The sequence below is a fragment of the Doryrhamphus excisus genome, linkage group LG15 (assembly GCF_037039965.1).
Source record: "Doryrhamphus excisus strain RoL-2023G ecotype Guam linkage group LG15, RoL_Dexc_Guam_v1.1, whole genome shotgun sequence".
NCBI classification, from domain to species: domain Eukaryota; kingdom Metazoa; phylum Chordata; class Actinopteri; order Syngnathiformes; family Syngnathidae; genus Doryrhamphus; species Doryrhamphus excisus.
The window spans coordinates 597,110-619,239 of NC_136371.1; the positions used below are offsets into that span (position 1 = coordinate 597,110).

Sequence of the window (22,130 nt, forward strand, 5' to 3'; positions counted from 1 at the left end):
GGACCGGGCCGGCCGGAGCTGATAGGAGCTAACAAACCAGCCACCGCTCACCGCGACACTGTGGCGGTCTGTAGTCGAAGAACAAGACATGGCAGTCCGGATGCCGGATCAAGACTGAGCGTGGCCGGCATATTGTGGCTCCTCTGTCCGGGTTGCCAGAGCACTTCTCCCCCGACTGAGAGTTTGTCACCCGGAGCACAATGGGCTGCTGCAGCGGGCGGTGCACGCTTATTTTTATTTGCACCTTACAGCTGGTAAGTTGGATTTATTTCTTCTTTTACATCATTTAGGTTACATTTAAAATTTATGTCCACTTTTCTTTAGAAAATATGACTTTAAACAATTTCTTGAATGGGGTCGTGGTACATAAAAGTTAAGTTTATGTCCATGTTATTGAGAATGGTAATTATTGTCAGTAGTTTTCTGTTTTTAATCAAGTCGTTTGGTGTTATGAGGTATATTTCCTGGGGAAATCTTTGAATCTGGGAGATGAAAATAAATAATTGCATTTGCTTACATTTGATATCAAATTGCGTATCACTATCTAAGATTGTAAATCGATAAATGGGAAATGGTTCAACCAGCTCCATCTTTGGGTAATGGTGTTCCGCAGACAGCCTTGGATCAGGTAGTCCATGCCGTTTAACCGGTGCACACTATTCATCCCGCTGACTCTGCTGTCACTTTTATTCATTCATTCATTTTCTACGAAGCTGGAGCCTATCCCAGCTGTTTTCGGGCGAGAGGCGGGGTACACCCCGGACTGGTGGCCAGCCAATCCCAGGGCACATATAGACAAACAACCATTCACACTCACATTCATACCTATGGACAATTTGGAGTGGCCAATTAACCTAGCATGTTTTTGGAATGTGGGAGGAAACCGGAGTACCCGGAGAAAACCCACGCATGCACGGGGAGAACATGCAAACTCCACACAGAGATGGCCGAGGGGGGAATTGAACCCAGTTCTCCTAGCTTTGAGGTCTGCACGCTAACCACTCAACCACCGTGCATCCCGCAGTCACTTTAATTGATGGTTAAATATTCTGTTTTAATAGCAAGTACAGAATTAAAACCCACGGATGATGGTTGTCGTGATTGTCATGACTTTGTTGTTTTTCCTCCACCAAGACCTTCTTCCTCTGTGTCATGCAGAAACTCATAAGAAGATCCACGTTAAGACTCAGTGTTAGAGTAAACCTAAACAGTTCTGTTGAAGGGTCTGTTGTGGTCTGTAAAGAGTAGATCACTGGAGACTCACAACGGGTCTCAAGACAAACTCACACACAGAAAGTATGGACCCACCTTTAGGGATAGACCTGTCCCCCCTTGTAGCCTCCACTCAGACCTCAGACCTCATTAGAGAGAAGGACTATTTGTTAAGAGGTTTATAAAGCTGTCAGCGAGCTGCCTAAAAAGTCCCTGAAGACTCCAGGAAACAGCTTAATTTGTCCTGCCACCGTTTCTGGACGACCTGACTCTTCCTGTCTGTAGAGGCACACATGAACACAATATGGGAGTGTGGGGTTACCTGGAGGGTCACCTGGAATGGCTGCCCCACCTGCAATGAAATGTATAACGACTACAGACTCAAAGCACTTTACAAAGCAGCACAGTCTTGCTCTTCAGATGTAAAAATAGTCCCTGTGAAGCACGGCGTGTGTTAATTATCCAGGCTGAGAATTGGGATCAAACCTCTTTCGGCATCTCGGCAATCATCTCACCGAATTGCAGTTGGCCTTCTTATTCAGCGGGCCAAGCACAGGGATTTTCTCTCTCCAGGATGGAAAGCAGTTGATAATGAGGCTGTATTGATCGAAATGCCTCGCTTCCCTCTTCATTCCGCAGCCTAACTATTTCAGACAGCAGAGCTGGCTGGTTGTCAGAACCCCAATCAACCCAAAAGAGCCGTGAGTGCCGGCAGGAGGCTGGCTTTTCTTAATGACCTGTTTGGATTCAGAGGAGCTTGTTATGTCTCAGTGGCTCGGTTGCTGACCTGGAGATGACCTGTCATGGAAACATTTCCATTGGACACGTTACGGACCTGGTCAAGATTCATTGTGAATGTCAGCCAGTGGTGATGATGTTGGATGAGTCCAATACAACGGTCGGCAATTTGTGAGGTCTGATTTTTTTTCAAGGTGACATTTTTGTGATGCAACTGTATTACTCTTTTGAATGCATGTTGTTTCAGGAAGCCAAACTCTTTATTTAAATGGCCCAACTAAGTGCAACCAATTGGGCCAACTGCGAGGTTTAGTCACTGTTGATGTACTACACTGCCGATGGGGATGTCATACAACTTGATGTAAAAAAATAAAAAGTACTATCCCTTTAAGAAAGGGTTTGAAACAGTGAAGGGAAGAAGGACAAAGTAAGAAAAATTTACCACTTCCACACGGAATAGGATGAGTACTTAGGAGACAGTCATCCTGTTTGTGTAATTTATTCCACCCCCGGCCATTTTCCGTGTACACCTCCCACCGAGCCCATTCCGCTGTGATTGGTCACACCCCCAAGCACTCCCGAGGACTTCTGGACAGCTGCCGAACCCCACCACCTTTCAGTTATGAAAATGGAACACTGTTGGAATTTTTTGTGACGCATTTAGCATCAAAGTAGGTACATCCCAAGACGTCCGTTGTTAGCTAGCTCAATTTTCTTGAGCTAGAATGCACAGAAAATGCACAGAATGCACAGCTGATGTAGAATAGTTTACCAAATTAGCATCAACTATTAGTATTTCTGTTAGTGTTCTATTCAAGCACGCCTGTGTTTACTGACAAAGAGCACACTTGGTGATGATTTGATAGGGATTTGTAAGTAAAGTACAATTTTGAGCAGATTTTGACTTTTAGAGCCAAAAACTTTTGATCGGGGGAAAAACAACCTATTTCAGTTTATTATTATTTTGTAGTCTTTTTAATTGCAAGTTCCAAATATATTTTGTCTCACTCCCACTTCTTAAAGGGAACCTATTCCTTTTTCCACTTTTCTGACCTATAAATGTACTTTGAATGTTGTATTCTCGTGTTAAACAATTCCAAAGTTTCAGATAATTCGGTTTGGGCATTTGGAAGTGACTCCTCAAAGAAGTTTGGGATGGCTCAAAATGCTCGGTTTCAAAAGGCGTGGTAAAACTGCCCTTTTGTGATGTCACAGAGGGGCGGACTTCCGTATATGGGCGTGTCTGTAAGCCTGTCTGCCCTCTCCCAAGCTCTGCTCCTCTGTTTACTTGCTAGCAAAGCCAGATTTTGTTTAAATTCCTAACGACGCCACCATCAGGCACAAGTGGTTCTCTGTGTGAGGACCCACTCACCCAATAGTTCAGAAAAAAAACAGCTGCCATCTATACTTCAATTAGTGGCTTATGGACTTGAATAAAACTACTTCTTTGTGGAAGGAAAGGAAATGCAGCTTCTTGAGTCGACAAGATGAGGGAAATGCGAAATAAAGCTGGAAGGAGTTTTATTTTAGATCTGTCGTCAAGAAAGTGTCCATGATGGTAAGCAGCCTTAGACGCTGTCCCAGTCAGACTACCCACAAGCACGGTGTATGTGTGTGCGTTGTGCTTTATCACAGTGCGCACTTTTCCTCGCATTTTTGTTGACATACAGTAGCAGAATAAACCTTGTAGTGAAGCCTCAGAGAGGGTTCAACTTAAGTGCTTCTAGGAAAGTTTTTTAGAGAGCGAAAAATAGCGAATAGCATTGTCTCTACAAAGCTAGACGTTATCCTCTGGCGTGTTGTCATCTCCCACACATTACAAGGGATTTAGGCTGCGTTGCTCTCGCCTCTCCACAACGTGCTTCTACTGCTAACTAGCTTGCTCAATCGGATGTTCATAATTCCCGTTGAATATTCATGAGTCCTTTTGGATGTCTGTCAACATTTTGTCCCTCCGCTCTTGTCTGCTCGTATGCATGTGTGCTGGCAGCCATGCTCATACGTACGTATATTGCCCAGCCTGCTGATAGCCCGTTGATGTCAGTGCATTAGGCTGCTAGAATTAAGATGAAGTCCAATCGCATCATGACAAAACATCCTATTCTCTCAGGATAACCAGGATGATGGACTTGGTGCCTCTGTCCAGTCCAAGTAGCTAAACTTTCTATGTTTTGAAATGGGTGAAGCACTTCTTTAAAAGTTCTTATGAACCGTATTTCCTTGGCTTTCACGATGCTTCTGAGGTGGCTTGGGCATCTAGTCCGGATCAATGAATTGTTCTGTGCATGCCCAGCCAGGAGAAGAGACGTAAGACACCCTGGAGGGATTATATTTCACACTTGGCCTGGGAACGCCTTGGTGTCCTCCTGGTGGAACTGGAGTAGGTGGTTGGGGACCGGGAAGTTTGGGCTTCCCTACTGAGACTGCTGCCCCCATGACCCGGATAAGTGGAGGAAGATGGATGGATGGATGAAGAAAAACCTCAATTTAGAAAATACCAACCAGTTTCCTTATTACCGCAATTTTCTAAAATTATGGAGGAGCTATTCAATAACAGGTTGGACAAAAGTATTAATTACAATGAATTACTCACAGATAGTCAATCCGAGGATTGGGCCATTTAATTGTTGATGGACAATTCACAGCATTGGCGTTTCCGTGTTGTTTTTGGGGTGGAATGTATATATAGGTATATGTAACTAGCTATGGCTATGGTTATGTAACTAGCAGCTTAAGGTGACAGATTTCCCAATGACTGGGTTTGCCTTGGGTCCCCAAATGACTAAATACACCACCGTTAGGCCTACCTCTGGTAGGCTCGGTGCGGTCTTGACCCAGACCTTTTTAATTGTGAAGCCTGAATGGCCTCATAAACAATAGACAAGCCCCGCCATTACGACACCAGCACCATTGAACAATGTTGATTAAACAAGCCTGCAATGTGTGAGGTGTGTGTGTGTGTGTGTAAGGTCGCGGGCCAAGGTGACTGCATAACAACCCCCCCAACCCCCACCCTCATGTGACACCATTTCACTTGTCTAATGCAACTGGGGTGTGCATATCTGTACTGCGTGATGTGAGGCACTGCTTGAATGTGTAATGAATGTTTATGTTCAAGCCCCAACATCTCTGAAAACACCCCCTTCCTCCCCCTGGGATCCCAGGTTTGAATACGTTTGAATTATTGATTAGAGAGTGATTTATCAGAGCCAGATCCCCCAGAGATTGTGGGCGGATACAAATAGCAAGCTAGAGGAAAATTTAGGCATGGGGGTTCGTTCGCCCTCACATTCAGGACCAATTAAAGGGGACCTATTATGTTTTTCCAATTTTCTGTAGTTAAAGTTTTATTCTCATGTTAAATGATGCCAAAGTTTCACATAATGAGGTTTGCGCATTTGGAAGTGAGCCCTGAAAGAAGTTTGGAATGTCTGTGAACACAGTGAGAAGTCCTTATATGGGTGTGCCTGGATACAATCTGTACAATCTGAGTTGGACCAATCACAGCGCAGTGGGCGTGCCCCGAGGTGGGCCATGGGTGGAATAAATTAAAGCCGAATGTAAATTCAGATGGAATAGGTGCAGATTCTGGAAGATCGAGAAAGCTTTCTGTGTGGGTTATTGTGTGCAGCTGCTCTATAGGAGTCCACAACTCCATACAAGCTTAAAGGTCCCCTTTAATCTCATTTTCAGCTAGTCATCAATACATCATTAGACCATAGGTACATGACAGGGATCTCATTTATCTTATTCATTCATTTTCTACCGCTTATCCTGACGAGAGTGGTGGGGGTGCTGGAGCCTATCCCAGCTGTCTTCGGGCGAGAGGTGGGGTACACCCTGGACTGGTGGCCAGCCAATCCCAGGGCACATATAGACAAACAACCATTCACACTCACATTCATACCTATGGACAATTTGGAGCATGTTTTTGGAATGTGGGAGGAAACCGGAGTACCTGGAGACAACCCACGCATACACGGGGAGAACATGCAAACTCCACACAGAGATGGCCGAGGGTGTCCTAGCTGTGAGATCTGCGCGCTAACCACTAGACCACCGTGCAGCCCCTTATTTATTATGTATTGTGCAAAACTATTCCAAGAACAAGAACAAGAATCAAATTTCAGGCACAAAATGAATACAGATACAGAATGTGTATTTGTGAATCACAAATATGCAGATTAGCACTCAGTAAGGTCATCAAATGTTACCTTTATGCAGTACCATATAGAATCAGCATCTGGGAGCAAACATGAAAGAAATGGGGTAAAAATACAGTATAGTAGCCCATCTGTGTGAATATCTATTTGCGTTTAGATTTATAAGGGAAAATGTTGAAAATGATCAGGGGTGCCCAAACTTTTTCATACCACTGTATGTATCATTTACAAGCTGTGAAAATCTTCCAGCGTACCATACAGTACATTATTATTAGAAGTCTAGTGGCATGAGAAAGGTGCTCTCAGATGCTCATGTGAGCCTTCCCCATTTACCACTAACTCAACAGTCCATCAAGATGATGACAACAAGCGGAGAAAGATTTCACACGCCATCACTCCCGCCCATATGGCTGAATTAGCCGCCATCTCAGACGAAGCAGATTACTGGAGAGTGGGGTGGAATTCGATCACGAACTCTCCCGGGAGTAGTGAACCAGCAACCTATACAGGTATACGGTACGTAGCGGACCGTAAAAGCCTCGCACTGATGGCCTCCGTGCACAAATGACTCCCTGGAGGCTGACCAGCTTTCTTGATCCATTTAGGGTGTGCATGTGGAAGATTGTTACCCACACGTGGTATTTGTCCTATAAATACACCGCTTGTTGGGATCAGCCATTCCAGTTAAATATATCATATAGCAGGTCAACACAATCATAGATGAGAAGTGAACGTTATCTGCTACAATGGGCCTTAATTAACAGACTTGGGTTAACAATTTTCCATGTTAGGATTTGATCATTGCTTTCACTAAAATCAATTCCTTTGGATGGAAAATGTATAATATAATAATTATAATTATTATATAATTATATAATATATTATATATGTATATATTATATATAATAATAATAATAATAATTATTATTATTATTATATTGTTTCAACATTTCTGTATGTATGAAGTCAAATCGCAATAATGCATTTATTGAAATAGATGAACAAGGAACTACAAACCACCATAGACAGACTGCATATTTGCACACAGACTGTTGGGCAGCAGAGATTAGATAACCAGACTTCGGCTAGCACAGTCAAAGTCCTGTTTTTGCGGTGTCAACAATATGCGTTATGCTTTTGTATCCATTTTCCCACACTGATGAATAAAGATGATGAATTATTTTCACCTAAATTAAACTTGTATGTTAAATTTGAAGATCCCAGTTGAGAAGCTTTGTCCTGCTGCATTCTGGATGAGCCCCCCTCTTTGCTGACCTACATACGCCCACACAAAGAGTTCTTTTTGCATCTCCTTCATCCAGGAAGTGGACAAAAATAGAGCTTTGTCATTTTATGTCAACTTGTGTCACCTGTTTATTTCAGTTCCGCTTTTTTTTTTCAATTGTCATCTTCCAATTTTGCTCCTGTCACAAGAGTGGAGCATGTTATCTTTGAGTGAGCAGCTCCGTGGTTCTCAATCTCATTGGAGGTCACTGATTTCACCCGCTGTCACTTCCCACTGTGTCAATGGAGATGCTGCCCTTGTTCTCTTTGCAAGGGACTGTTCACTTTTAATTATGCCTTAAAGGGGACCCATTATGCTTTTTCCACCTTTCTGACATAAAATTGTAGTTAGAATGTTGTATTGTCGTGTTAAACGATACCCTAGTTTCAGATAATGAGGTTTTGCGTATGTGGAAGTGAGGCCTGAAAGAATTTTGGAATGATCATTTCTAACACTGGTGATGTCACAGCTAGCCGGACTATGGGTACGCCTACCCCCCTTCCCCGCTCTGATGCACTTTGTGGAAAATTATTGTGTGCAGCTGCTCTATAGGAGTCAAGATCTCAATACATGAGGTCGAAAAATCATCATAATTGGTCCCCTTTAAATTTGACTGTCACGTCTCATTGGCTGCCTTGTAACATTTCTCTTTTATTTCGTTAAGAGACGCAAGCTGCATTGTATGTTTGGATGTTGTGAGTTGAAATGGACGTCTGTAATCTGCAGGAGCTTGGCTGAAAATGACAAGACATCACAGTGAAACAGACTGTGACTTGCATAAGGTCTTGCACTAAGGAATACAGAATATGGAATCCCGATTAAATGGTTTGTGCTCATTCCCTGGATAGCATCCCCAAATGCCAAATGAGTTGATAAATAGTGACTCATTTGTCTTGAGGGCTCAAATTGCTTGTTTATGTCTCCCTGCAAGTAAATTGGCGAAAAGTGAAGCAGACTGAATTTTTAATGAATAAAAATGATTGTCGTTATGTAAAAATCCTAAAAAGAGCTCATGTTGTGGGCCAGTTTTGGGAAAACCTCTGATAACCATTTGGATGGCTCTGTTCTAAACATCTGTGTCTTTCCCGTCTTGTTCTTTAGGTGTTGGCACTAGAACGACAGGTCTTTGACTTCCTGGGGTACCAATGGGCCCCCATCCTAGCCAACTTCTTCCACATCATCATTGTCATCCTGGGCCTCTTTGGCACCATTCAGTACCGACCGCGCTACATTGTGGTGGTGAGTACATACTCTATGTAATTCATGTCATGTGACGGTGATTCAACTGACTATATTATATGAACAAAAGGCTCTTTTAACATTTAGGAAGTAAAAAATGCAGAATTTGCACATTTCTTATTCAAATGCAGGACAAAAACAGGACAGGACAGTTAAGATCAAATTTTGTCAAAAATGATTTCAAGCAAAAAAATGTCTCAATCATTTTATAAAATTGAGGCAATAATGAAATGAGTCGCTAATTATTAGTACCTCACCAGCCGTGACTGCTGGAGCTGTCATGGCCAGCTGTCCCAATACTTTAGTGTGTATAATCCTAAACGACATTGCGTAATCTTGCATCAGTCAGCAACCGCTTCATGTCAATCGTCTTTGTCATTTTCTTTGTCGACTTCAAAGCTGCTTGCCCTCTCTCTAGCGCAACACCCTTACATCACTGTAATCCACTGGAAATTAGGGCTAATTAAGGGCGGGTATGAGGGGGGGCTCATCATAACATTGGACAGTGAAGGTCACTCTTGGGAAAACCAAAAATCGTCACTGTAATAATCCCCGATTGAGCTCTTGAATGCATTTGACTTGCTAGTTAGCGTTACTAGTTAGTTAGTGCTGCTGCTTAGTTTTTCTTTTGTGGAAGACCGGCAGTGACAAGCACCTTCCATCTCCCGCATACCTACATTTCTATGTATTCTATATATTTTATTGTCCTGTTAACAAGCATAATGATGTCACACTTATTAAAGACATTGCATGCCCTGTAGAATGTCATGGTGTATAATAAATGTTTCTGCCACTTTATGTTATTGGTTACATGCTGACTGACAAACAGAAACTGAGCAACACAAAATGGAAGGTGCCACTGTGACAGAAGGCAGCCTCATTTGATCAGGAAATGGGCAAATTCCTGTCCAAAAAAATGTTACAAACAAATTTAATTATACAGAAAATCAATTTAGAATACAATTCAATGGTGGAATATGTATAAACTGTTCCTCATGACAACACATCACTGGTAATAATGACGCAATGCCTGTTGTTTCTCTTCTGGAGAAATGCCCGTATAAAGGTTCATTTCCAGTAATGTGCTTCTTACACAATTCAGTGTTTTTACATGCGATACCGTGTTGCCCATTTGAGGCGTGAAAAGTAGCATTAGTGGGAGCACAGATGGTGACGGTTGAGAAAAACTGGATGACACAGGAGTTCCAGCATCAGGGAGTAAATAAGCAGAGAATGTTTATTTTGATATGTCAATAGCTTTTTCTACACAAACAAGAGCACGGATGCAGGAGATTGGTTGAAAGTTGGATTTGGTAGATGATTGGCAAAATAAAAGAAAAAAAGTATAAATATAAATATTATAAATATAGAAATGTACAGTAGAATGTCTGATAATTGTAGAACTTTGTACTTGTCTCTCTTTCTTATAGAACTGTAACTGAAGAGTTTCATGTGATAGAAGAGTTTCAGCTAAAATGAAAGGAAACATACAAAACTGTGGTGAGAGCAGCCATGTTGTTTGGTCTGGAGACAGTACCACTGAGGAAAAGACAGGAAGCAGAACTGGAGGTAACAGAGATGACGATGCTGAGGTTCTCATTGGGAGTGACCAGGATGGATAGGATCAGGAAGGAGTACATTGGTAGAAGGATGCCGTATTTAGAGCTGCCAGGTAGGAGGCGTAGAGGAAGACCAAGGAGGAGTTTTATGGATGTAGTGAAGGAGGACATGAGGGTAGTTGGTGTGAGAGAGGACATATGCAGAAGACTTGGTTGCATGGAGGGGATTGATTTGCTGTGGTGACCCTTGAAGGGAAAAGCTCAAAGAGAAAGAAGAACTCAATCAATGTCAAAAAAATGTTCCTGGATCGATGATCGGATGGAAGTTAAGGATCTGTGGTTTGTGACCGTTAGGGTGATGACTAGAAACGTTACATCAGCAAATATGACAAAGGGAATTGTAGGCTAAGAAGAAGAGGAAGTGTCAATTGAGTCATGATTCAACATGTCGCCCATGTTCTCACCTAAGTGCACTTTATCTCCACATTTCCTGTGACACATTGTAGACACACCGATCCACTCAGCGTGAGTCAGAGGATTTTGCAACCCAATGACCCTCTTTCACAGTGAACTCAGCTCCGTGCCACTAAGGCTGTCAACAACTTTATGTAGGAGTGATGTTGTTTCATCCTCTTGTTCCTCGAGGGCACGGAAATGCTTATTGAACTTACTGGCACCAAGAGCAATGTTGAGTACGGCGGTCTAGAGTTAAACCCGAGTATAACACATAAAACATGACTGCACTTGTAGGACTGTTTTGTTTTTTTTGTCTTAATTGCAGTCCTTGTGAAGGAACGGAACTTGAACCAGCCTGACTCCCCAACATCTGTATTTGCACTACACTTCTACTGTATTTGAAAGACACAAAAAGTTGTCGTCATAACTTAGGTCAAACTTAAAATTCATCATCATTCTTACATTCACACCTTACCAGTCTGAAATGAGCTTCATGACCTTCAGCTCCATGAAAACAAAGCTACAAAGGTACATAAGATGGAAGCTGAAGTTCAAGGTCAGGGCACCAGATCATTCAGCTCACGTTCCCTTTGTCTGGTGAGATTTTGTAGCCTTTAAGTTACAGTGTGTAAGACAAACGAGCCCTGCCGATGACGACCCAAGACATCTGGTGTCATCATCAGTTTTCATGACTGCGATCATCAACATCAGACGGCACCACATGTTGGCATCTGCTATGTATTCTTTTTCTTCAATGGAAATTTGAGTCAGTTAAATCTGTGTCAAGTTTTTACGACGCGTTTACACTCATGGAATGATTTCTTCCTTCAGTATACAGTTTGGGCAGCTCTGTGGGTGGCCTGGAATGTCTTCATCATCTGCTTTTACCTGGATGTTGGCGGCCTATCCAAGGTGAGGCTTACAAATGCATATGTCATTATCTCTTACACATATTTCATATACGTACTTATTATTTTGGATCCTTCGTATTGAGTTGTGGACTCCTATACAGAAGCTACACACGATAACCCACACAGAAAGCTTTCTAGATCTTCCAGAATCTGCACCTATTCCAGCTGTATTTCCTAGGATTTCCCAAACCGTCTGTTTTAATGTATTCCACCCATGGTCCCCCTGTGGGCACGCCCAGTCCTCTGTAATTGGAAACACACCCAAGCGCTCCTGAGGACTTCCGGACTACTGCCAAAACCCACTTTCTAATTTTCTTGGTATAGGAGTTTGGTGAACTACTTAGTTAGTTAGGTTAGGTTAGGTTAGGTTAGGTTAGGTTAGGTTAGGTTAGGTTAGGTTAGGTTAGGTTAGGTTAGGTTAGGTTAGGTTAGGTTAGGTTAGGTTAGGTTAGGTTAGCTTAGGTTAGGTTAGGTTAGGTTAGGTTAGGTTAGGTTAGCTTAGGTTAGGTTAGGTTAGGTTAGGTTAGGTTAGGTTAGCTTAGGTTAGGTTAGGTTAGGTTAGGTTAGGTTAGGTTAGGTTAGGTTAGGTTAGGTTAGGTTAGCTTAGGTTAGCTTAGGTTAGGTTAGGTTAGGTTAGGTTAGGTTAGGTTAGGAGCTACTGGCTGGAGTTCCTTGACTGCATGAACTCGAAGAGTGGTAATGTAGGTTTTGTACAAGATCGGTAGTAGAAATATGCTCATGTTTTTTGCGGGACTGCTATGCTGGAAAACTGCTATTAGCAACTTACAAGGACAGCTTACTTCCACAAATTAGCAAACTGAGGGGGCCTACACCACTTACATATGGGGGCGGGGGCATCGCGGGAATGTAAAAAAATTAAAAATAAAAACAAATGTAAAGGATGATGATAGTGCCTGCGTTTGCATGTCTTCGGGCGAGAGGCGGGGTACACCCTGGACTGGTGGCCAGCCAATCCCAGGGCACATATAGACAAACAACCATTCACACTCACATTCATACCTATGGACAATTTGGAGTGGCTAATTAACCTAGCATGTTTTTGGAATGTGGGAGGAAACCAGAGTACCCGGTGAAAACCCACGCATGCACGGGGAGAACATGCAAACTCCGCAGGGTGGAATTGAACTCGGGTCTCCTAGCTGTGTGGTGTGCGCGCTAACCCCTCACCCACCGTGCACCATATAAACTCATCAATAATTGTTACAATCTATAGATGACTTTTGTTGCAGCTTCATTTCATGCCATTGAAACTGCGTTAGCCACTTACAACTATTTGATGGGAAGTTGAGGAAAGCCATGTTTAGCCTGTAGCTTACCACAGGAAGAGGGTTAAGTATAGGGATAGTTTCACTTCTTTTGTTGTTTTTTTGGGAATCGGGATAGGGTTATAAGAAGGGACACCCCCAGATTTTGGAAAATAATGCCCCTTTTTGCTTGCTCAAAAGGGAAAGTTCAAGGCAGGAAGAAGTGGAGTTTATTTATAAAGCCCTAAATCACAAAGGAGTCTCAAAGGGCTTTACAAGCCGGCAACAATCGAGGACTGATCTGAACCCCCATCTGGGCAAGGAAAAACTCCAAACCCCATTTGGGGGAAACAAAAGAAGAAGGACTCAGCTACTCAGCCTTTTTTTTAGTTGCATTCCTTTGGCGACTTTTGTTAAGATCTTTTTTCCGAGATACCGTATAGTCGGAATGCTTTATAGTGACAATGTAGTTTGTGAATCCCTTTTATCATTTCATTGTGCTTTCCCTTCTTGAGTATAAATTCTACGACGCAAAGACGGCCATCTGGTTTTATGTATGCTGTATGTAATCCTTCCATATTTTAATTTGTGCCTCTTGATACTTTGGGTGTGACCACACAAAGCCGCTCCACAGTTGTTAACCCCTAAAAACATAATTGTGCATGCTTGGGTTTTATCACCACTGAACATTATTTACGACGTCTAAGTAAATGTGATGCTTAGCCTCAGGTACTGTTTTACTGTTTTACAGCCTCCAAGCAGACCATAAACGTGTGAGGCACAGAACTTGAGAGGCGAGTGCTGCCAAAGTAAACAATTCCTGCATTACGAATAAAGGCATATCTTAATCTTAATATACTGTAATAAAAACTGGGCTCATACCTCGAATCCAAAATGTGACTCAAAGTCAAAGCTTCTTCACTCATCACACCAGTAATCGCAAATTCTGTGAAATCAGGTGTTTTCTTTTTAATGTGTTTTCTTTGTTTGAAAGAACAACCGCTCTCTGTTGATATTTTTTATTGATAAATAATCTCACGTACTAAATAGCTACATAGCTTGATTTACGTATGCAATTCATTTTTGTAAGTCAGCTAATTTCAGTTGTGTGCATAACTTTTTTGCCAGATATCCGCCCCCCTGCTGCATTTTCCGCAAATGTTCTCCCCATGTTAGGTTAATGGGTGATTCCAAATTGTATGAACGTGAGTGTGAATGGTTGTTTGTCTATATGTGCCCTGTGATTGGCTGGCCACCAGTCCAGTGTACCCCCCGAAGACAGTTGGGATAGGCTCCAGCATACCCCTGCGGCCCTATTAAGGATAAGCGGCATAGAAAATGGATGGATGGGATTCTGAATTTTCAGAGACACCTTCTCAAGCTCTGGTGACTTTGTCATTGTGTGACAAACCTTAGCCCCATGAAGTGTGCCTTTCCTATTACTTGACTCTGCTTTACGCGTCTGAGTGTGTGTTTGTGTATGATGTATAATGAAGCTTGTTGGGGCCAGCTGCTCGAGGCTGAGGCTGGCATTAACCAAACAGATGGAGCCAGCCTCGGCTTCCAGCCCTGCATATGGTGGCCAGGAGGAGAGCTGCCTAATGGAGTGTGGAGGCGCACACACACACACACACACGCACACACACACTTGACACACAGCCTTCTTAGAAGCCCGACACATTTTGTCATCAGAAAGTGTCAACTAATTCAGACAGGCCTGCCTCACACAACCTTGACGGGACATTTGGGGGAGTGTGTGTGAATCCCTGTACGTGTGTGTGAGTAATTGGAATGGTTTAATTAATCTTCATCATGCACACAATCAAAGTGAGCACATTACTACACAATTCACAATTGTCGAAAAAAAAAAGTAGGAAGAAGCCACGCTTATTCCATGGTGCTACCCCTCATTTATTTTGCATCAATCAGCATACATTTGTTCAATGTTCAAGACTTGATGATGGTAGTACATCAAGTCTGGGTTTCCATCTTTTCATCTATTATGACCCCCAGAAATGTATTTTCATTCACTCTTTCAATGTCCACTCCATCAATTTGTATTTGTGACTGTATGTCTTTTTTGCACTTGGCAAATAGCATTATTTTAGTTTTACTTAAGTTCAGGGATAGTCTATTATTATCAATCCATCTTTTTAGCATAGTTCAGTCCTCTGTGATAGTCCCAATTTCAAGTCCATACAGATGTTGTTTATGTATAGATTAAACCGTTTTGGTCCCAGTATTGACCCCTGGGGTATGCCAAATGATACATTGAAGCTTTTATATTGTCAATACTAAAGTAAATCACAATGTATGATTTGTTGAAATTATTTATTTGTATGTTACTGATGAGCACATAGGCCGCATAGCCAGGAGACCCGTGTTTGATTCCACAAAATCTCTGTGTGGAGTTTGTATGTACTTCCCGTGTGTGCATGTTTTTTTCCGGGTACTCCGGTTTCCTCCCACATGATAAAAAAAATCCTTTAAGCAGCTTGTATAGTCTCGGTTGTTTTTTCATTTACTGTTGGTGAACCTCATCATAATGGCTACTGGTTTGCTTTTGTGTCTCTGGGGGAGGGGGTGACAAGCGAGCAAGCCGGGCCCTTCAAGCGAGGGCGGGGGGGTTCATGTGGCACATACTCTGTCACCTCCTATTGATCCCCTCTTTTCTCCCCCACGGTGCAAGACAAACTGACTGAACAACCTACCTTCTCGTCTTTTTACCACTAATATATACTAATACTATATACTAATATATACTTATACTAAAAGAAAACCTCCATTGTGACTCTGGTCCCCCATATGCTCTTTTTTGCAATAAAAGAATGTGCTGTGGAATGTAGGGGATTCAAATGTAACAAGATTTCTTGTTAGGCGCCAGGCCTGGGATGATAGTAAATCAATTAATCACACAATTAGTGAAAATGAACTTGATTATTGACTTCACTCTTGTGTATTGGTTTGTGTATAACATACTGTACACACACCACAGAAAAGTGTAATGGCGGACTACAGGGGGGGAAATGGGAATCATTCCGAAAGCATCTCGATGAATTAACTGACAAATAGCGATGAAATGCACCAACGAAGGGTTCAAAGTTGCTGACGGATTATGAAGGGAAAGGTGATGTTTCTATTGGGCCGTTCGTCTTGAACCCATCAGAGTTCCTTTTGGTGAATCGACTTTTCAGATGAACACCCAGGCAAATGTTTTTTTTTCTAGAATTAATTTAGAATTTTTCTACTAGTTTTTTTTTCTACTAGAATTTTCTACTACTTTCTTTACTAGAATTAAGATTCTAATATTTGGACATTTGGATGGTTCGGTTCTTACTTGAAGTTCATACAGACTAGGTTTTTAGAAATAACCTTTAATTGTTGAGAATTGTTGAGGGCTGCTTAGATAATAGTTTTTTTTTTCAATCCAGTTTTTGCACTGAACAAACCAATCTCTCCCTTCCTTCCTTTTCCCCCAGGACAGTGACCTTCTGACATTCAATATCTCGGCCCATCATTCATGGTGGAGCGAACACGGGCCCGGCTGTGTGAGGACAGAGATGCCAGAAACTGAAGGGGTCCACAGCACTGAGAGCCATTCCTACATCACTGTCATGGGCTGCCTTATGGACTACCAGTACATTGAGGTCATGCACAGTGGAATGCAGATCCTGGCTGCGGTGAGTATCAGCACTAGCCCGTGACGTGTCATACATAGATATCGTTGACGTCCTGTAATTCATCTGAAATATGCTTTAACACAAAGTCCTCTTCTCTGTTTGGATGTGTGATTGATGTGAGGGCAAGCAGATAGCAGACTGGATCTCAAAGGATGAATGAAAAGGAAAAGGTAGAACGCAAGGCCTCCTTCTTTGTAAGACAGATTTTCAAGGTTGCCCTGAGAGGCCATGAAATATTTAGTTGGGGCTCCAAGGATGGAGCTTTGTGTCATTTAGATGAAAAATATGATTCTGCTAGCCAGTAATCACTGTCTAGTCAGAGTCCCTGTGTGCCAGAAAGATGCTGATGATAGAAAATGATATTCAGAAGTGAGGCACTGGTAGAGCGGTCTCTCAATTTGGAGATGGCAGGTTTGATCCTCTGATCCCCCTTGGTGCTGTATCCATGTATCCTTGAGTAATAGATACAGAAACGCCAGTTTGTGTGTTAATACACTATTTTTGTTGTGTCAATCAACAAACATATAGAAATAGTTTGAGAGCTTCATTCATTCATTCATTTTCTACAGCTTGTCCTTACGAGGGTCACAGGGACGAGAGGCGGCCAATCCCAGGGCACATATAGACAAACAACCATTCACACTCACATTCATACCTATGGACAATTTGGAGTGGCCAATTAACCTAGCATGGCCGCCGTGCAGCAACTATTTTGAAATCTAATTCTGCGTGTATAAGGTTATATTAAGCCTGTTTCATATTTCATATGCGAGGTCCACTTGCCTCGCAGATGCGGTAAGCATGAAACAGGCAGTCTCGATCACGTGGCCAGACTGGAAAAAAATCACAACGTGTCTCTGGTATTGTTCAGGAGGCCCGGCAAAAATGTACGACCCGCAGACCATAGTTTGGGGACCCCAGCTGTAACTGTTTGATTCATTTTCTTTTCATGTCTTTCCTTGTCAGAAGTCCTCTTTTAGTCCTTCTCTGAGCTTATCTGAATTCTATTTAATAATTCTTGTTTTCTTTTGTGGCTTTCATTCCTACATGTGCAAATCTCTCGTCTCTGAGACACGTGTTTTTGGACATTAGCATGCTGTGTCATGCATTTATTGGATGTGAAAGATGCAAATGAGCAGCACAGCGGACGCTTAACAACTCCATGTGAGCGTGTACATGTGTGTTTGTTGATGGGGGGGGGGTGGTTAAAAGAACAGGTATGGTCTCTGCAGACCCAATCTCATCATGCACACACACATAAAGCAGTAATAGTCTACTGAGACGTCTCTGCCTCATTTTGAGGAGGGTCCTGCGTAATTAACCTTCAAGACATTTGCACTCGCTTCCCTTTGTTTCCTTGCTTGGCAACCTCCATTGTGTTTTTTTACTGTAGGCTTTATTCCTGGTGCTGAGGAATAATCAACAGTGTGGTCATTTACTTGTAGACTGACCAAATGTATATGATTGCTCATACACATACGTGTCCTGCTATAAAAACTGGCAAATCATCCACAAAACTAGTCATCTAATTACCAATAATTACTATTACACATGTTACAACGCTGTTACCGTTACATGAAATGCGGTACGTTATTATGCATTCATATTGTTACGCCAGCCACAGGACAGTAGCTGCAAACAATTGAAATTAAAATGGAAATTAATTGTCTTGTTACAGAACCTTTAATATTTTTATGCCTTGTAGACTGATTTTTATGATAGGTATGCACTGAGAAAATGTAATATGTCTTTCTGGGCTGGTCTATTCAGTGGAAAAGTGACCCTCATTAGCCTTTGCAGATCCATGTAGCCTTTTTATTAAATTCCTACCTCAGAAGCTGACTGTATGCATAGCCACACACACAGGTTGAACTTTCCTTTCACCTTCATTATTCCAAAACGGGACTACATCCCTTTCAACAGTGAATGAAGGTCTGGTGGTCTGGTGGTCTGGTATTGCTTTAAGTGTTTTCCCATCCACATTGAACCTTTTGTGCCCAGTTCTGCACTTCCATAGGCTTTCCTTCTGACCATATCATTCGGCCTTTATCGCTGCTCAATGCTCAGAGGAGACGGAACAGAGATATGAGGGAACATTGTGTCACCGAAGTTGGGTTCTCATCTCCACTCGGCCGTCTCTGTGTGGAGTTTGCATGTTCTCTTTTTGTCTGCTTGTCTTGGGTGGTTTCGGGTGGTTAGTTAGAAAACTGCCTGGTATACTGAACCTGGTGATTTTGAGAAAAATACAGTCCCTGGGTTCGGAGTTTGGTCCTACTGGGAATCAAATCTCAGTGATCACTTGCACACAACCACGTATAGCTGAGTAATAAACAATACATATTATAGTCACTTGTGATCAATCCAAATCAGTTTCAGACTTAAAATTATGTCTCAGCTTTAAACACATTTCTGGTTAAATGGGTGGAGTACGGATACGGATCAGATGATTTCGATAGTTGAACAGATACAGATCATCTTTGCATTGGAGACGTTTGAACTTACACAGTTGTTCTCGAATGAGACGAGGGAAGGCTGGCTACTGTTTAGTTCTGTGTTGTCTAACTTCTCTTGTCTGCTTATGTGTTTCTAGCTCCTGGGCTTTGTGTATGCCTGCTACGTGGTCAGCGCCATCACTGAGGAGGAGGACAGCTGTAAGTAGTCCGATCCGAAGGAATAACACATTGCTTGAGTTTCCTTTTGGCCATTCTGTGTTGTGCTTGCTGGTGATTCTGTTCCTCTAATGTACTCCGGCTTCCTCACATTCCCGGGAGCCTTTTGTTCGTCGCTCCAGCTGTCTATTCCCTGGGTGGGGTGTTTTTTTTTTCATGTAGCTCCCCGGATATGTTGTTCCACATACCACCCGTGCTCCTGTCCGTTCACCGTACAGCTCCATGTTTCTGTTTGAGGGTCAGGTCATACCTGCATACCTGAGAGTGTGCAAGTCCATAACGTGCTGTTGGACGAGTACACAAATTAACCGTGACTGTCGTCCTTCGCCCGTCATGCAAGGAGAGCGTGAGAAACCAGAGAAGGCCCCTCGTGATGAACGACCCAGCTGCTGTGACCTCACGGGCAGCAGGTCAGAGGTCCTTCTCGGTGTTAGCCAATCAGAGAACAGGACACATTTGATCAAAGCGTCAATAGGAGTAAAAAATAATCATAACTCACCAGGACTAATACTGTAGCTTTGTCCTTAGGCACGGAATTATAGCTTTCCTGTTTTAGTCAACACTTTTGTTGCATACTTGTCATGGCTGGATGGCTTTGTGAGGATTAGCTGTGACTGTATGGGCTCTCTTAGGTGGAGAATACAGATTATTGTAAATATGGATTTTGGCTGCAATTACATCAGTCACTTTTGACAGACACCCAAAAGTCTGATGTGATTTTAAACACGGCTAATTGCATGCTCACCAGCAGCCCCTTGTAATTTGGTGTCGTCTTGCGTGTTGGTGGGGCCCAGTGGCGGAGAGCTCAAACTCTGCGGTCACATACCAGAGATCCACTGACTGTGGAGTAGTTTGCATTTTACCCGACTGATCCCGCCCACGCTTTGAACGCTATCATTTAAGCAACGTGGACTCCCAAATCAAGCCTGGAGGACGGCGTCCTCAAGTTAAACTCCGCTTTACCAAAACCCAAAGATACTCGAAAGCCATGTTTACATTTCAGCTGTTGGGCTAAAAGCTTGTTTTTTTCCTTTGTAGTTTGTAATGCAAACTTTGTGTAGGTAGTACTTAGTGCATCTATGTGAGATATTGGATGGTTTGAGTCCCCACAAAGTGACTGCAATTGAGCTGAACATATGTAATGTGTGTTGGTGGTTGCAAAGGTCAAGGGTCAGATGTATTTCAAACTATTTTGAATGGGTTGAGTAAGACCCACAACGATGAGCCAATTCAAGAAACAATACAAGCAGTTGATGTTTGCTAAATCCAAGGATGAAGAGTCTTGAACCAGTCATGATGTGCTATATATATCACTATATTGACACGCTCTATGGTACTTTGGTACGTGACAAAAATAAATTAAAATCACTCCAAATTGTCCATAGGTATGAATGTGAGTGTGAATGGTTGTTTGTCTATATGTGCCCTGGGATTGGCTGGGATAGGCTCCAGCAACCCCCGTGACCGTCATGAGGATACATGGTAGAAAATGAATGAATGAAGTCAACAACATTTGGCATTGCTTTAGAAATGACAAGAAAGTGAGTTTTTACGGGGAGCAGAAGGGGGGGGGGGGCATGTGTAGAGGTGTCGAGAGGGCTAAATATGCAGGAGCAGACATTAGAGAATCCTCAACCGGTGATATTCCAAGACATTCTGAGGACTCGGATTACCAAATCGAGTCATGTTTGCACCGACAACAAGTGACGTCTGATCGATGAAACTTTGACCTTTTTTTTACCAAGACGGGACATTTGCAAATAAGAAAAGACAGACACGAGTGTTCTGTCATGCTGTGTGCTCCCCAAGGAGATACATGAATTAGTGCCGAGGTTTGTATTCTGCACACACATTAATACCCAAAATGCAAAAGACCAAAGAGACGATATCGGCCAGATATTAAGCATCATTGACTAAGAAGGCTTTAGTCGTCGTCTGGCGCTAAGCTGGGCCTGCGTCTGATGCCGTGTTTGTGTTGCGTTGTGAATCTTAACACAGACTTATCAGTAGCTCTCAGACACACCGTCAGCACGCGAGTGGTGGGGAAAATCCTCTTTGTAAAGTAGGTCATAGAATTAGCCGCCTAGCGCTGGGATAAGCTCGCTTTAGCATGTCTGCTAATTATATTGCTTCCTTGTGCTGAGTCACGTCCCCCCAAAAAAAAAAAATCCTTCAGAGCAGAACTGTGAAACGAGGGGTTTTGTTGGGAGGATGAAATGTGTGTGGCAATGTCTTGTTGTCAGGTTCAAGGCCTTTACGGTTACAGTTTTACCGTTTTGACGTCAATGTTTGAAATAATAAAACAGGAGACTAATTTACACTCATCCTGATATGGTGTCATTCAACCACCATTGATGTAAAAATAGCCACCGCAGGAAGTACACCACCCTGAAAACAAGGAACTCACCCAATGCTAACAAGTGAGTCTACGTTATGTATTTTTTAAGTCTTTTCTTCCGGGCTGCACGGCAGTCGAGTGGTTAGCGCGCAGACCTCACAGCTAGCAGACCACGGTTCAATTCCACCCTCGGCCATCTCTGCGTGGGTTAGGGTTAGGGTTAGTAAACCCACACGGCTCCAAACCCTCATCCTGAAAACCTAAATCAGTATTGGGCACTGCGTCCTCTTATCACAACGTACTTGATCTGGTCTTCCAGTTTCCAGGGCGGTCCTTTGTCTTTTCCGCCATCAGTATTTGCTTTGATGGATGGAAGGATGTAGCGGCCCATTTTATCCCAAAGAGCGGAAGCCGCCACTTGAATCCCATTATTGTCAGTATCACTCGTTTCCATATCGGGTTTGGAGGGGCTTGCAATTGCTGGACATGCTAGCTGCTTTCTCCTGTCAATCAAACCACATTGTGACCCCCCCCTTTCTCCTCCTTTGTGTCTCAACATCATTACAGAGGTTTTTACTTCATCTAGAAAACATCTCTCAGCATCAGCTACACCAT

The 22,130-nt window shown here is 42.7% G+C and overlaps 1 protein-coding gene across 2 annotated transcripts in view; it reads left to right on the top strand.

Moving 5' to 3' along the window:
* Window positions 1–22,130, top strand: part of nkain4 (sodium/potassium transporting ATPase interacting 4) — a 25,962-nt gene continuing 3,832 nt past the window's right edge. For both annotated transcript variants that reach the window (XM_058050924.2, XM_058050925.2), the window contains exons 1-5: window positions 1–254; window positions 8,500–8,637; window positions 11,484–11,564; window positions 16,308–16,508; window positions 19,099–19,159. In XM_058050924.2, coding sequence (XP_057906907.2) covers window positions 201–254; window positions 8,500–8,637; window positions 11,484–11,564; window positions 16,308–16,508; window positions 19,099–19,159 — 535 coding nt within the window. In that variant the 5' untranslated portion in view covers window positions 1–200. The remainder of the gene's footprint in view (window positions 255–8,499; window positions 8,638–11,483; window positions 11,565–16,307; window positions 16,509–19,098; window positions 19,160–22,130) is intronic.